Source organism: Helianthus annuus, chromosome 12 (genome assembly GCF_002127325.2).
Source record: "Helianthus annuus cultivar XRQ/B chromosome 12, HanXRQr2.0-SUNRISE, whole genome shotgun sequence".
Taxonomy (NCBI): Eukaryota; Viridiplantae; Streptophyta; class Magnoliopsida; order Asterales; family Asteraceae; genus Helianthus; species Helianthus annuus.
In genome coordinates this window covers 3,364,800-3,378,520 of record NC_035444.2, presented here as the reverse complement: position 1 = coordinate 3,378,520, position 13,721 = coordinate 3,364,800, and the positions used below count along the sequence as shown (strand labels likewise).

At 35.3% G+C, this 13,721-nt stretch overlaps 1 protein-coding gene across 1 annotated transcript; it reads right to left on the bottom strand.

The window, feature by feature from the left end:
• Positions 1-4,968: 4,968 nt before the first annotated feature.
• Positions 4,969-11,344, bottom strand: LOC110893820 (nucleolin). Its single transcript, XM_022140962.2, has 3 exons — positions 10,208-11,344; positions 6,324-6,555; positions 4,969-5,598 (listed from the first exon to the last, which is right to left on the bottom strand). The coding sequence occupies exons 1-3, from the start codon at positions 10,538-10,540 to the stop codon at positions 5,216-5,218; spliced, it is 948 nt and encodes a 315-aa protein (XP_021996654.1). The 5' UTR covers positions 10,541-11,344; the 3' UTR covers positions 4,969-5,215.
• Between the last annotated feature and the right edge of the window lie 2,377 nt (positions 11,345-13,721).

Sequence of the window (13,721 nt, the reverse complement as noted above, 5' to 3'; positions counted from 1 at the left end):
TGTACGCAAAGTATTAATTTTTATTTGGATTTTAGTATTTTTTTCATGGATTTCGTATTTTTTTTTTATAATTATTAATCTCATTTAGAACTCTAACCAAACAGATTCATTTCATTTTAATACATAATAGTTCAGATGGGTAAAATAGTTATACGACACAATCATTCAGAGGTCCAACCAAACGGTGCTTACTGGCTCAGCACTTACTGACTCAAAGTCTCTTTACCCATTCAAAAATCTTACTGGTTCAGCACTTACCCGGTCAGAGGTTGCCAAACAGCCCCTAAGTTTTTCAAACCGAATATAGTATATTGTTGGGTTGATTTTAAATTGAGTTTGCTTTATGAATATAGTTTTACATGGTCTACCATAATTTTGGTATAAGAAAATAAACTTACTTCAAAATTTAATATAATATTAAAAAGCTTTTGACGAACAATCTAAAGAATTGACACTTTTTAGTTATTTACCTATTATCGTTTGGAGTTTTTTCTTTTTTCTTTTTTATTTGGGATTTCGAACAAAGGAGAAAAAAACTATAAAACAACTACTTTATTTGATAATTTGTTGAAATTTACAAATGCAAATGTTTGTAAAAATTACTGTTAAATACCATTTTTTGGTTGCACGTATGAACACTTGTGGTTGTGGTATAAAGTAAAATCCATGGTTGATTACATAATGCTAAATACACATCTTTATTGTCGGCGCAAAATAACATAATGTTTCATGACATACTTTTTGTATTTTATATATTATCAGATAAAACTAGTTTTTAATTGATTTCGTCATTGTTAAATGGCTTATATCTTTTGCTTGTAATCATCTATATAAAAAAATATGACTTTTACATGTCACATTTAATATATAACTAATTTTCTTTATGTCACTTTATATATAACTAAATTTAGAAAAATTTGTTCAAGTGGGTTGTCCTTTGACACAAGCATTCGCTGTCTTCTTGACCCTATTGTTTGTCAAAGCCGAAAATCAAATTAGTTTCGAATGAGTGTACGCTTCGCATCTCATAACTCGTAACGAAACTTATTCAGTTTCTATTTGATAGTAAGTAAATCTGAGTTACCTAAAATGCTATTATGACACTAAAATCACCACACGTCTACGCCATGATATTGTAAAATTTAAAATTCATCTAAAAGAATCGACACGCAACTTTTTATAGATTGTGATGTTTTCTTCTCATTTAGAATGATTATTTGTCGATAAAAAGGAATCGCTAGGACCCGTTTTCTAATAATATAATTAACAAAATATATAATGGTGCTATTTTGGTTGAATTCCTTTTAAATGTATCACATCACATGTGTTGGGCTAATAATGCAATGTCTCTTCGCTACTTATTATCATGCCCATGTGAACATGATTGTTCATCAAGGAAAAGAAACTTTGATTCATAACTTATATGATAATATAAAAAATAAAAAAATAAAGTAATAAAATAACATTACACTTAAGTTGGTAATTCGTTGGGTAATTATTCTCAATAATGTTTAACTTTGGTAAAAAAAATTTACATGAGTTAGTTACTTAGTTTGTCAATTCAAATAAGCAAATCAGTGATTATAAAAAAGAAAACCCACCTTGGATGTGACAAGGCATCATAAAAAAAATAGAAGTGTTGCATTAGTTTGGAAACTTTGTAAAACAAACTAGTTTAATAATCTAAGGACAAGTCATATCAATTAAAGAATGTCATAAAATTAGCAAATTACCAAATTAATTTATTTCAAAAGAGCTACTAAATCGATACACTATCGAGCATAATTATGAAAACAAACCTTGGGTAAGGTCACTATCACATACATTTAGATTAAATGACTTTTGGTTGTACCCTTGAAACATTAATTAATCATATAATTTTTCGTGTGGTTGTATATCTTTTTTACATGAACAGTAAGCTGTATATAGTCACCTTACCGTCCTCACCCAACAAACCATATACGACTTGTGTACAAATATACGAGTTGTATATCCTTTTTTTACATGAAAAATATACAGCTGTATATAGTCACCTCACCCAACAAAGCATATACGACTCGTGTGCAAATATACGAGTTGTATATCATTTTTTTACATGAAAAATATACAAGTTGTATATAGATACCTTACCCAACAAAGCATATACGACTCGTATACAATATACGAGCCGTATATACAGGGGCGCAACTTTCAATGGGCCGGGGGCGCCCGACCCCCGGAACTTTTCGCTCAGTAGTGTTATGTATGTACGTTTCGTATAGAATTTTTTAGGTGTATACATTTTCGACCCCCCAAATATTAGGTCCGGTGACTTCCGACCCCCCGTGGAAATTTTCAAGCGTCGCCACTGTGTATATAGACACCTCACCTGAAGACCATGCAAAAGACAGTTCCCCATTGCTAGTTGAAACTCAAGAAAATGAGCATGAAAATGGATCCAGTAATTCTTATGACCCACCCCCGGCGGCTTTGTTGAGATGGTTAAATGCACTTGGGATAAAAGAGGACATGCAGTATCGGTGGACTCCATTCGACACTTTGTGGATTTCAATCGAGCTAGGATTCACTTTGGCTGTGAAGAGGTATGATACCAATTCTTTGCCTACATGGCAAGGATCACACCAGTTTTTCATCTAACATGGCGCTTACATCAGCAAAAACATCCAGAAGCTTCTGGAAGACGTCAAGGTGGCACCAAAAGATGCTCCTCTCGACATTAAGGACAACACGTGCCACCAGTCACCAAGCGCCATGTGGGCCTGCAGCAAATCTAAGGAGCAGACCGACAGCAGCGGTACGACGTCTCCAGTACGGGCAAATGTAAGTACGCCACGTGTACCACCACTCTGACCACAACAGAGGAGACCAAGAGGATATTCCCCTTGGTCGGACAGCTGGCGCCCTATACCAGCTGGCAAGGTTGCTCCTCCCTCCTTCACCCTCCGGCTATAAATAGGACCATTCATCATTCAGGTTAACCCCATTCCAATCTCTATACTCTCACACAAAACACACACTGTTTTATTACTCAGAACAGTACTTATTCTCACGCCGGAGCCTGGTTAAGAGGGAAACCCCCATATTCCCCTCTTAACGAGCTAACGGTGTTGCTGTTTTGCAGGACCATAGCCATTCGACGAGCAGAGAAGGAGATTGAACCCATAGAAGAGACAACCCAGCAGATTAACCTTAGTGTTAACCTGTGTTTCATCAGGCCGAAATCATTGCATCGGTCGTTGTTTTATATATTTCAAGAGATGAAACCCCTCAGACTCCTTCGTTTACGTGGATCATGGGTTATGCTGCTGGGTGTGTTGCAACTCTTCCTTTTTTGTACCACCGTTATCTTCATAAAAATCAGGCGACTGAAAACGGGTCAAATTCTGCCGTAACAACAATTACAGTAGGACCATTTCATCGACCTTCAGAAGAGGAAAATCTGCCCACCATTGCAGATGACCTTAGGAATGGTCGAAATGCGGGTCCAAATCCTCCTAGGTAATTTTTTTGAATATTTTTTCGGGTTAACATTTCACTTGGTTGCCTTTTTATATTTTAGTAACGTTATTTAATTATACGCTGGCAGGCAAACTACGTGTGTGGACCATTTTAAAATGGCTTTGGATTGCTTTTTCGCTGTATGGTTCGTGGTTGGCGTTGTTTGGTGGCCGCTCGTCATATGCTAATGCTCCCAATCTGTACAGGTAGCCCTAATATGTTTGAAAAGAGACTTCCTCTCTTTTTATCTAGAGGTGGCAATTTCAAACCGGTTATATTTGATTGGGTCGTTTTGGGTAATGTTTATATTCTGTGTTGTTTGGTTGATACCTGTTAATGGGGCGGACCAACCCGACTTTAAAATACTCATTTGAACCCACACACATTACCCAACCTACCCGACCCGTCCATTTTGCCACCAATAACTTTTACCTGATAAGAAAGCTAATGATCTTTTTGTTTCTTGATGTGCTAATAGGACCCAAATAATATTTATACATATTATTTGTCATCATAATGGTTTATGATATTTTATGGTTTCATGTTAATATGCTTTATTTTATGTTAAAAACTGATGTGGTGTTTTATGTAGTCATGTTAAGACAATGGTTTGTTATGTTGTGATGTTAGGACAATGTATGACTTTGTATGGGTTGACTTATCTAACCTTTATGTTATGATGTTCAGTGGTGGACTCGGGAATTTTCTTCATCGGGTGCAAAAAGTCTTAGAGGTTGTTTGTCTATCGCTATATAATAAATCTTTTTCCAGTCCATTACAAGTAGGTCGCGTCATATAAAGAACGATAGTCAACCTAATTCTATGTTATCAACAAAAGTATATCAAACGTCATTACAAATACATAATGAAAATCTAATATATCAAAATAAATATGGTGGATTGGGGGGATATATGAAGTGCGAACTTGGCACTTCATGTAAAATGTAAAATGGTGGTGGAAGTACAAAGAACAATCATCGATGATGTGGGCAAATGTCGTTAAAGCAATACAGTCAACGAAGAGATCGTATCAATCTATCCCGTGCAACAACGTAAATGTAGGTATTTTAAGTTGAGACTGTTAACGGTCAAGTTAGGATTATTAAAATCCAGTACTCCTTTGGAAATATGTAATGTTAATTGAGAAGGATTTTGATGAAACTAAATTTATCTTTTTAAGTCAAATTTGGTGACTATAGTTGGCAATGGGGAAAACCCGATCCTTGAAAGCGGATGGTTCCATCAGTCAAATCGTTGGTTCAAGCGATTACTGGTTAAACTTAGTTTATTGGAACCACCGTTGGCCATCATTGACAGCCTCACCGGACACCACCACCATCAAGCACTCGGTCAGTCACCAGTAGTTCACCACTAAAGTCTCCTCTACCATCAAACAACCACTTTCCAACACAAGCTATTATTACCACCACACAAATTTCTCCAAATAAATAACATCAAGTACACAAAAAGTTGACCAAAAAAATGTAAAAAAAAAATCAGGATTTAGTAAAACATCCACAAGAGTTTTTAAGTTCACTCTACACAGAAAAAGTTTAAACTTTAAACTACCAACAAAGTACGACGAAAACTCTAAAAACATCTAGTAACTTTCGATGTAAATCCGAAATACTGCTATGCAAAAACCAACTCAAAGATTCAGAGTGTTTATTATGCACTCGACAGTCGACAAATAAACAGATAGTTCATCTATGTGCACCTACCGCACTGGCTGCTGGTTATAATGATTCTTCTCCTTTTTCTTCGCAGCCGCAAGCCTAGCACTCCTTGCCGCCGCCTCACTAGCGGCAGCTCTGGCGGCAGCATCCATTTCCTTGTTGGATTTCTTCTTTTTAGCAGCAGCCACCTTCTTTATCTTCTCTTTCACATCGATTCCAGTAACCTTCTCCGATCCGGTAGCTTCTGACGCTGAATTCGCAGTCTCGGGCTCAGGCACGACCTGTTGTTGATCTTTGGTATTATCCTTGGTAGACTTTTCTTTTTTCTTTTTCTTTTTGGCGTTTTTGCTCTCGCCACCTGGCACGTTTTTGTCTTTCTTTTCAGTTTCCCCGTTTCTGTTCTCGGTTTTCTCTTGGGTACCACCTAGAAAAAGAATGCATGAAATCGGAATATTTAACAGGTTCTGTAGAGATTTTTTACCCAAACTTGAAAAGACGTTATTTTAGATTTATACATGGTATAAACTACACAATAAATATTGGTTGCTAAAACTAGAAAAAAGGTGTAAAGTGTGTTTTCAGAGTAAAATGCCATTTTTGTCCTTGAGGTTTGGCGACTTTCGTTCAAAGGTTTGTTTTTTCGTATCTGGGTCCAAAAGGTTTGAAATCTTGACATTTTCATCTGGCTCATTAACTCCATCCATTTTTCTCCGTTAAGTCAGGGCTATTTCTGTCTTTTTATTTGGCAATTCGGTCTTTTTCAGGGCAATCAGGGGTATTCAGTCTTTTTACATAGTGAAAAAGACCTTTTTACATAGTGAAAAAGACCGAATTCCCTTTAAGTTAGCGGAACAGACGGAAATACCTCTGACTTAACGAAGAAAAACGGATGGAGTTAACAAGCCGGATGCAAATAACAAGACTTCAAACCTTTTGGATCCAGATGCGAAAAAACAAACCTTTGGACGAAAGTGCAAAACTGGCCAAACCTCAAGGACAAAAATGGCATTTTACTCTTATTTTTATTTCTTGGAGTTTGACTTTGACCAATCGAACTTAATCAAAAGTGTGTGCCTCCAAAGTGCAATTTACCTTATAAAACAAATACAAAATATCGAATTACATATGAAATAACATTTGTTAGCTTACCACAAGAATCATCTTGGCCCGTATTTTCAGCTAACCCTAATTCTGCAAGCACTGCTTCAAGTTCGGCAAGTTCTTTCTTTTTGATTTCCTTCTTTGACAGCTGTCGGTCATTGTCTTTTGGCACAACGGTTTCTTTTTCAGCGGGTATTTTAACGGGTTCTTTTTCTGGTTCATGATCACTTTCTTCTTCGTTATCATCGTCGATTTCATCTTCTTCTTCACTTTCACTTTCCTGTAAAAAAATAACCATTTACCAAAATTACAAGATAATGTTTCACGTTTACAGAATTAAAAACAAATTGATGATTCCAGAAACTTTAAACCTAAATAAGTAAATAACTGTATGTGTTCTAACACGATAATCATTTCGGATTGCAATAAATTGATTATACAACATCAACATGATCCTAACACCTCAAAGTATGTGTTCCATTCAAAAACGGCCATTGAACATAAACGAACTCAAATCACATAATATCAACATCCTTTAAAACTTTGATAGATTTTTATTTTTGTTGTTAAAAATATCTTCTTGAGTATCTATTTCTAATATAGATCATAAAATTTTAAATTCATCAGCATCTAAGGGGCTGTTTGTATCTAAGGGGCTGTTTGTTTACCTCTTAATGAGGCTCTTAGTGGTTCAGACCTCTTACTAGTTCAGCACTTAATGGTTCAGACTATTTGTTTCACGAGCAGATGTCTGAATGGTTCAGACATTTGCCTCTGAATGGTTAAGATTTATACAGAGTCTGAATGGTTAAGACCTCTAATCTGAATTGGTCAGACATTTGCCTCTGAACGGTTAAGCATTATATAGGCTCTTAATGGTTCAAACCTCTTACTGGTTCAGCACTTAACCATTCAGATGTTGCCAAACAGCCCCCAAGTAAAAAATGCCTTCTTTAGCTCTAATGCTGACTGTACACCCTTCGGTATACTTTATCATAGCTTCTATCAATATATATAATACAATATAAGAGATAACCTCGTGATCTTAGACCTCAAAAATATATATTTATAAGAGATCTTTTAGGGCTATTACCGCAACACCATTAACCTATGTGTTAAATAATAACTGAATTTTTTTATAGATTCGTAACTGCATTTCAACAGACTATTGCCTTTGTTACTCTTGTTACTTATATATTTTTTCAGCCAGTGATTTTTTATACCTATTAAAAATCCATAAACTTGTCGAGTGCGAATATAACATCTAACATTGACATCGTTATAACAATTGCATATGTAACACCATTGATAATTCGATGTGATATGGTTTTATGAACCACTGATCTTACTCAAAACATAAAAAAACTCATAACAATAACAAACAAATATCCATTGCCTACATAAATCCTGAGTGCTTTTTATCAAGCATTTGAGATAGGTTCAACTTACATTCGCATTATTAGTTTATGATACTTAACTTAATCCATATTCACCTAGATTAGCATTCGCTTTTACTAATTTCGTGAAAGGATGGTTAATCATGCATCATGTGGTGGCGTTGATAGCCGAAAGACAAGGGAGTACATGCACTAATCGGCCTTTGTCTTAATTGCTGAGTGTCATGTGCCCTTATGTCCAAGGCTTGATTCAAAACTACTATCAAGTCAGGGGTCTCACTGGAAGCAGCCTCTCTATTCCTATGGGGTAGAGGTAAAGCCGTCTACATCTTACCCTCCTCACACCCTACGTTAGCTTTGCTATTGGTGGGATTTACTGAGTATGATGATGATGATGATGATGATGATGATGATGATGATGATGGCCTAGATTAGCATTCGCATAGAACTCATCAACGACCCTTTATCAACAAAGTTACAATTGATCAAGCATTCATGCCTTTGTTTATTTCTTATAATCACTATTTGAATTCAATCATGAATCAAGTCCTTTCACATTTTAAGATAGACTGATATACCCTATTTCATCACCATATTGTTTGTATTGATTATCATCTAGTTTTGGTTTATGTGACTACGTCATCTAAACATATAACATATTGCAACCCATTTTTTCCATCAAATTAAATCAAATCTTCATAATTTTCTAATTTAATACTTACCTCATTTAAACATCTTTGAACATATTTTAATCAGATTACAACCGATCGAATATTCTACGATATGAGGGTATAAGTTGCCCTTTTACATGATCATCCTCTATATTTTTACTTTATCGTTTCATTGTAATATACATTCAACTAATACCCCAAATACATCTCTACGTATGAATCTAATGGATACGATAAAAATCACTCATTACTACTTAAGATAAAAGGATATTGCATACTTCAATTATATTCTTATTTCTTAAATCTTTGTGTGATCGAACATTGTTTCACACTTCCACTGTTAAATACAATTTAACATAAGTAAGCAATAATGATCACCTAAAAAATGAAAAGCCTAAGTTCAACTATCATCAGGCTTTAGAACCATGCAATGATTTAGATACCATATAACCAAAACCCTAATTAAAACTTCATCCGAATAAACTAACTAAATATCATTGAAAAAAATCCCTGATGCTACTAGGGGATTTAAGTCATTGGATAAGATAACCACCCGTTCACTAGTCGCTACACACTTAAAAGTATTTTTACATTTAAGAACGACCAAAAGACAAGATATTCCAAATCGTTAAAACCGAAGGAAATAACAATTTAACATGGAAGAGTAATTTAACAAAAACAAAATCCTATCCCATAGTCTACCCAAAAATCACATGTCAAGCCTATGGCATACCAATTCCCTAATGCTACCAGCCTACCAGGGGACTTAAGAGTTAAGACAATGGATAAGATAATCACACATTCGCTAGTCACTACACAAGTACTTTTAAACTTAAGAACGACAAAAAGACAAGCTATACCATATAGTTAAACTGAAGAAAATAATATGGGAGGGTATTTTAAGTTTTTTTTTTTTTTAACTCCTATCGCATAGTCTACCTAAAACTCACGTGTCAAGCATATGGCAGTGTTGCAGAAATCGGCCTAGGCGGCCGATTAATCGGCGCCTAGGCGCTAGGCGGTCACTTACTGCCTAATTTTGAGCTAGTCGGTCAATTAATCGGCCATGGTCAAAGTCGGTCAAAGGCGGTACCTAGGCGGTCAAAAATCGGATTAATCGGACTATATTAATCGGTCAAAATCGGTCCTAGGCTGTCCTAGGCGGTCCTAGGCGGTCAAAATCGGTCAAAATCGAACCATACTATCTGAAACTTGAAGTATTTATGTGAATTTTGAAGTATTATTTTTATATTATCGGGTATATATATATAATTTTGAAAAAATACATATAAAAATCCCATTCCGATTAATCCCGATTAATCCCTAGGCGGTACCTCACCGCCCGACTAGCGCCTAGCACCTTCTACAACATTGGCATATGGCATACCATAACGATCACACCCCACCTGAAAACCGGATAACATCACGCAAATGTTAAAAATGGATACTAAAATTTACTTTAAACTTAAATACCTATCCTAAATGTTTCATCTTTTAAAATTCTGACTTCCGAGTTCACACAATTAATCTCATTGTAACTATTTAAAAAACACACAATTCACTCTCGGGAAACAATATTAGCATATAGTATAGGTCTGGCAAATTGTGTCTTATCGTGTTTAAGAGGCGTGTGACAACGCAAATAACACAAGTATTTATATCTCATGACTGTAACACATATGTACGATTTATGTAGTGTCCTTTTCAGTAAACAGGTCTAATCGTGTCTTATACAGGTGACCTATTGCCAGCCCTTAATATCATGATATCATCACACAATTCTCATGAATGGTCACTGCAATATCCTATATCCAAAATAAACATCATAAAACTAACAAACAACAATTATCCCATGATTTCTCACCTCAACCGGAGTCTCATTCCCTTTCACTTTCTCTTGCTGCATTCCCGCACCACCCCAAACCGGGGGCGGAGCCGTAGTCGCATAATAATCATCATCATCCTCATCATCCACATCCGCCCACGACTTCACCATTAACGGCGCCGGAGCCCAAAAAACCTGCTCCTTCTCCACCTTACTCTCCTTATCCTTCTTCTTCGAACCACCTCCGCCCTTTTTCGATGTACCCTGATCTTTATCAGACTTCTTTTTCTTCTTTAAGCTTCCTAAAGCAGCAAACACATTTGTGCTGTTTATCGCTATCGAATCATCCTTTCGGTTTCCACCTCCCACCATTTTTGTTCAAAAACTCAATCCCAAACTTCACCAAATCAAAAATTTTCAAATTTCTCAAAAAAAAAAAAAAAAAAAGAAATTAAACTTTTAGGGTTTTGTTTTGTTTTGCTTTTATAAAAACTTGTGTGTTTGTGTGTGTGAAATATACACACAATTATTTAGTTTATTTAAAATGTTTTGCTATGGAGAATTGAAGATTGTTAAATTTAAACCTAATTTGATGAAATTAGGGCTCGAATAAAATGATGACAAAACGACGACGTTTACCGATACAACGAATAACGAAACGACGACGTTTACCGATGTAACGAGCAATAAAATGACGACGTTTACCGATATAACGAGTTATAAAACGACGACGTTTACGGATGTAACTTGCAATAAAACGACGACGACGTTTACTGATACAACGAATGACAAAACGACGACGTTTTACCGATAAAACGAGTTATAAAACGACGACGTTTACCGATGTAAGGAGTAATAAAACGAATAGAAAACTCCGATACCGTAAAATTTGGATCGGAAAACGAAGAGTAAGAGAGAAACTGAACAGAAGTGAGAATGATCTGGAAAAACAATAATAATAATGATGATTGATGACGACTGATTTCAACTGGCAACCCTAAATCGAGGAAGATTGAGTTCTGTTTTGTGAAGATTGTAACCGGAGATTGAACGGATCTAGATGAAGATGAAATGTAACGGTGTTGAATTAGGGTTCAGATGAAGATCAACTGGTTTTTTCTGTGAAAATTTTGATGATTTATTTGTTAGGTGTGTGACAGAGAGAGAGAGAGAGAGAGAGAGAGAGAGAGAGAGAGTATTTAAGGTGTAGCTTTTGCATTTTTTTATTTTTTTCGAAGATCTTCATGGGTAATCTTGACCGTTAATTGTTAGATGGATGGTCCAGATAAGATGAAGATTAAATTCAGATAACCCAACCGATATCTTTTTATTATAAACTAGCGGGCGATACACGAATAATTCTCAATCAATTAAAAAAACATTATTATAGTTTTGTTAGGAAAAAAAACTAAACTGATGACAAGACCGTAGATCTGAGCTCAGGGCAAAGCTGTAGTTTGTCAGGATTAATGAGCGAGTGTTAGGCAGCTCCTTGACATGGAAAAAAATTAAATCCAGTCAACCAATTAAAAAAACACTTTTATAGTTTTGCTAAAATACTAACACGATATCAATAGTGTAATTTGAACTTAGGGCAAAGTTGTATTTGTTGATTTGGGTAAAATCGTAATTTGCCAAAAGTTAAAGTGATGACAATACTATAAATTTGAACCAGAGACAAATCGTAATATAACTTTGCACTAAGTACAAAATCGTAATTTTAAGCTGGGGACAAAACTATATTTTTAAAAGCAAACTTTTATTATGAACCGAGCAAAAGCATAATTTTTGACACGTGGCGAAAATGCAAAATCGTCATTTATAGTTTGGGGCAAAAGCAAAAATTTATTTTGAACTGGGCAAAAATTGTAATTGTAATACGGGGATAAAATCATAATTTTGAACCGAGTGCAAAATCGTAATTTTATTTTGAAGTAGGGGTAAAAACGTAACTTCATTTTAAATTAAGGACGAAACCGTAATTTTAAACGAATATAAATTAAAAAAATGTTGGTCCAATAGCAAAGTGCCACGCAGCTGCGTGGCACTATTCCCCTAAGTTGGTTTTGTATATGTAGGAAGTACTATCAACTTTCAACTTATTGATCGATAGCACTCCTATACTAATTAAACTTTAACTCAGTTAGGTTTTTTTTTCTGATATAGCACTTGTGTGTTGACGTGACATCTGACATGGAATTTTTTGATGACATGAGAGCTAAAATGGCATTTGTCGGCTTTTTGATTACGTGGCAACTCACATTGCATCTCACTTGGTTTTTTATGATGTGGCGCTTGTTTGGTGACGTGACAGCTGATGTTATGGATGAGCAAATGATACCGGGTACTAAATTTCCCGAGCCGAGTTGATTTTCGGTACCGACATTTAGCGTTTTCAATACCGGTAGTTACCAAATTCTACCTCAAATACCGGTACGTACCAATACCGAACCGAACCGTACCGTACAAGGGTATTTTCGGTACCGAGCTCATCCCTAGCTAATGTCAGTAAACTGGGTTAGTTTAGTAGTGTTATCGACCAATAAGTTAAAAGTTTGGAATGGTATTAGCCAAATGATGAAAGTTGAAGTTATTTAAATCTAATATTTCTTGAAAATGACGAAAATGACTCGAAATTTGATAATTGACATCTTATATTGTTATTATGCAAATAGGGTGAGGTTCTTGTAAACATGACATTTTTCGTGAGAAGTGGGAGAACGCGTAAAAATTCACATGTAGGCATCATGTTTGAACTTAGCCATTATGTTTTGGGTTGTTTTGCCAAGAAAAATATAACAATTTAAACACAACACAACGTACTATGGGCGTGAAATTTAAAACACACTAATTAACACTTAAAACACACTACTTAACGTTCTTGGCATTCGTAGCATGGTGTTTTAAGTTTTAAGCCTAGAATTCACTGCACTGTGTTTAAAATTGTTATGTTTGGTGTTTTTATTGACAAAACAACCCAAAACATTATGTATAAGTCGAAAACATGATGAATAGTTGGATACATATCAATTCTTATATATTCTCACACTTCTCAATGAAAAATGTCTAGATATCCGTATATAGTTAGAATTTACGTGGAATCATGTTCGTGTGATAAATGGGACTTGGGTATAGCACTGTTTGCATGATCGTCAAAAAGAAATCATGTCGTGCACGAATAAGCTTTTGCGTATTATCTTTTGTTGCTATCAAGAAGACGTGTGCTTTGGTAATAAAGTTAGTTTAATAAAACGCTATGTCTATTTAAACCGTTAAATTATTTCATAATTATTTTAAGTATGTATAATAATACATAAAAGAGAGATCGTTAAGAATTGATTGTTTTTGTTTATGATGGTAATCTAAATATAAAAAATAATATGTCTTTAGCTAAGGTGTTATTATGTAATGTTATGAACTTATTAAAGGCGGATAACACAACTGATCATATACACTTAAGATCATGGGGTATGGTGGGGCGTGGGTTGGGGATGATGCGACACGTGAAGTATGGGGCACCCAAGACCAAAAGCCGATTTCAAAGGAGTATGGT